Source organism: Clupea harengus, chromosome 23, assembly GCF_900700415.2.
Source record: "Clupea harengus chromosome 23, Ch_v2.0.2, whole genome shotgun sequence".
Lineage (NCBI taxonomy): Eukaryota > Metazoa > Chordata > Actinopteri > Clupeiformes > Clupeidae > Clupea > Clupea harengus.
Window position 1 is genome coordinate 23618372 of NC_045174.1, and position 2995 is coordinate 23621366.

Below are 2995 nucleotides of genomic sequence, written 5' to 3' on the forward strand. Positions count from 1 at the left end.
CAGATTTTGATCCATTTCCCCAAGCGGCGCCAGAACAGGCCTGTGGTGTGTGCAAGGGTGCTGCAGACTACTGGACTCACTATCAGGGAGAAGAGTGTGTGTGTGTGTGTGTGTGTGTGTGTGTGTGGACTCACTATCAGGGAGAAGTGTGTGTGTGTGTTTGTGTGGAGTCACTGGGCCTGGGCAAGGGTGCTGCAGACTACTGGACTCACTATCGGGGAGAAGTATGTGTGTGTGTGTGTGTGTGTGTGTGTGTGTGTGTGTGTGTGTGTCTCACTATCAGGGTGAAGGGATCTGTCAGGCCTACACAACAGAGCACATTTGTCTTGGACAGGAAACTTCTGGCACTTACCACAGTACAAACACAAACACACACACACACACACACACACACACAGCTCTGCCAACTGGCGTTTTCATGTGTTCAGAGAGAAGAATAAGCTAGTGTGTCCACAGAGGTGCCTAAAGTTTCTCGCCTTAAGGCACACGTTTCTCGTGTGTGTGTGTGTGTGTGTGTGTGTGTGTGTGTGTGTGTGTGTGTGTGTGTGCGTGTGTAGTGGGCTGTCACACCCACCTGTTCTCCCCCTTTCTTTCTTTCTTTCTCCCATTTCACTCTCTCTCTCTCTCTCTCTCTCTCTTTCCTGTCTTTTCTTTCACTCTTTCTCTCACTCTCCCCCCTCCTACTCTGCCAACAGCAGGGCCAACGTGAGCCCCCTCACACCGTATGTGTGTGTGTGTGTGTGTGTGTGTGTCACACCGTGTACATGGGCTGCACATGCAACAAATATAGCGCATGTAAGCACTGGACCAAATTTAGGCGCTCGCGCTCTCCAATGTATTCACCGCTGGCCGGCGCGAGGCTCCGGTTACATCTTCCGCGGTACATATTCTAACATGGACTCCCGGTATTTTAAAAGGCCTCGCGTTAAATATGCAAATAGGGAAATGTCAGAAAGGATGAGGCGTGAAGGGCCAAGGCATTGGCAGAAGAAGAAGAGCGAGAAGTCAAACATTTAATACCTGCGCGGATCAGTAGGCTCCTGGAAGGGCGCTTGCTGTGCACATTTACCTAACACAAACACCTAACGCACACACACACACACACACACACACACACACACACATTTACCTTACCTAACACACACACACACACACACACACACACACATTTACCTTACCTAACACACACATTTACCTTACCTAACTTAGGATGCGAAGCTCACAAACACCATACGGGCTACCTGAGAAGTAGCTTTTGTGTTTAAGCCACTTAGTTTAAGGCAACAACGCAACAACATAGGCTACAAGCCAACAAACCGAACAAAAGCATTGAAAGATAGCGAGGGACCCGAGATCCCAACATGGAAAGACAAAATCACCCCTGACAGTTTAGATAATGACATATTAACACGGCCATGATGACATTACACTTAAAATGCCAGAAGACAAGCTGGTGAGATCCCATACGGCATTTCAACTTCACAACGGAAGGATTGCGACGCGTCCGTGACAGTGATGCGTGCGTTAAACGCTGAGCCGCAACAATTTATCAAGAGCGTGCAGGTTTAAAGCTCCCCTCCGCCGTTAAACCACTTATCCGCGGGGTTTAACCAAACACGAGCGCTGCTGCCGTGAACTGCCCTGCAAGTAAAACTAGGCGGCAGCAGGTATAGGCTACAGGCGGGCTTGCGTGGTAGATCATTCAAAGTTAACCATTATTAGAGTCTAACTTCGACATCCAGACCCCCCTTAGGGGCGCAGAACTGCCATAATCTCTCTCCCCTCTAGGCCAGCGTCAGTTTTGTAACGTCTTTCTTTCTTTGAAATATTCCATGCGCAGTAATATGGAATGTTGTCATAGAATGTTATGAGGACAACTTGAAAGCTACTGCTGGATTTTACAACGGCATGGAACGCGATTTAGCCAATCACAATCAAGGATTGGAACAACCAGTCTTAGAATCTAACTTCGACACCCGGACCCCCCCCCCCCTTAGGGACGCGGAAACACTCACCTGTGCGGCTTCGACCACAGCGGCCTCAGCGACTGCGATCTCCTCCACGGGCTCCTCGACCTTCGCGACCTCGGGTTTGGCTTCTGCTGCTGCTGCTGTTACGGTGGTCCCGAAAATGGGATGGTTGACCAGAGCAGGAATCTCCAGCGGCTCGGACGAACACTGGTAGCTTTCCACGGTGCGAGCGGGAGCTTCCTCGTGCTTCTTCTTCTTGGGAGCTTCTTTCTTGTTGAAGAAAACGGACGCGATGACAACCGCGATTATTGTGAAAAATATAGCGGGCAAAAGTAGCCCCGCGTCTATAGCCATGACTGCGATGTGTGTGTGAGTTCCGACTTACTACGCGAGAAATGTTACTTTGTGTGTGTATGATTGTTGTCTTGTCTTGTCAGGACATGTAACGCGCTCCGTATGTGGCGTCTCGCGTCTGTGTTGTCTAGATTAGAGGAGTCGTGTTCAGTTCACCGCGAGAGAGGAGCATCCCGTGTCCGCGCGCCTCAGCCCAATCTGATCGAGCTGCGCGTGTAGGCTCCGTTTCATGCCTCAGCGGGGCGCGTCATTTCCTCCGCGCGGTCCAAACAGAGAGCGAGCTCTTCTCAAGTAGGCTAGCGTCTGCACCTTGCTTACGTAACCGCATGTAACTTTTAGGTACCGTAATGAACAATTTGAACTATCGCCCTTTCCTCCTCATTTAGTAAATTAAGAGATCACACATCACATTTGGATACGTTTGTGTGGCCACCTGTCCTGAAAGAATAACAAGGATTAGCCTAAACAGGCCACAGTGCTCAAAACTACACCTAACGTCAAAGATGAGGGGCATGCACGCGCGCGTGTGTCGAACGGCTCATTAGCACGTTTGTCTGATTAAGATTGGTGGTGGAAAACAGGCATAAAATATGGACACTAAACAAATTAAATTCATATAAAGATATCAAGACAGAGCAGGCAAATATGTCCTTATATTGATTCTGAGATCT

At 49.3% G+C, this 2995-nt stretch overlaps 1 protein-coding gene across 9 annotated transcripts in view; it reads right to left on the reverse strand.

Annotated features, from left to right (window-relative positions):
- si:ch73-366l1.5 (FILIA-N KH-like domain-containing protein) overlaps window positions 1–2598 on the reverse strand; it is a 27778-nt gene extending 25180 nt beyond the window's left edge. For 4 of the 9 annotated variants that reach the window (XR_004163021.2, XM_031561467.2, XM_031561469.2 and 1 more), the window contains exon 1: window positions 2016–2586. Coding sequence is in view for 8 of the 9 variants with exons in the window: in XM_031561467.2 (XP_031417327.1) it covers window positions 2016–2324 (309 nt within the window). In the remaining variant the exon portion in view is untranslated. Of the gene's footprint in view, window positions 1–2015 lie in introns of all 9 variants that reach the window. The other 5 variants (XM_031561465.2, XM_042703235.1, XM_031561471.2 and 2 more) reach the window with 5 other exon arrangements.
- Between the last annotated feature and the right edge of the window lie 397 nt (window positions 2599–2995).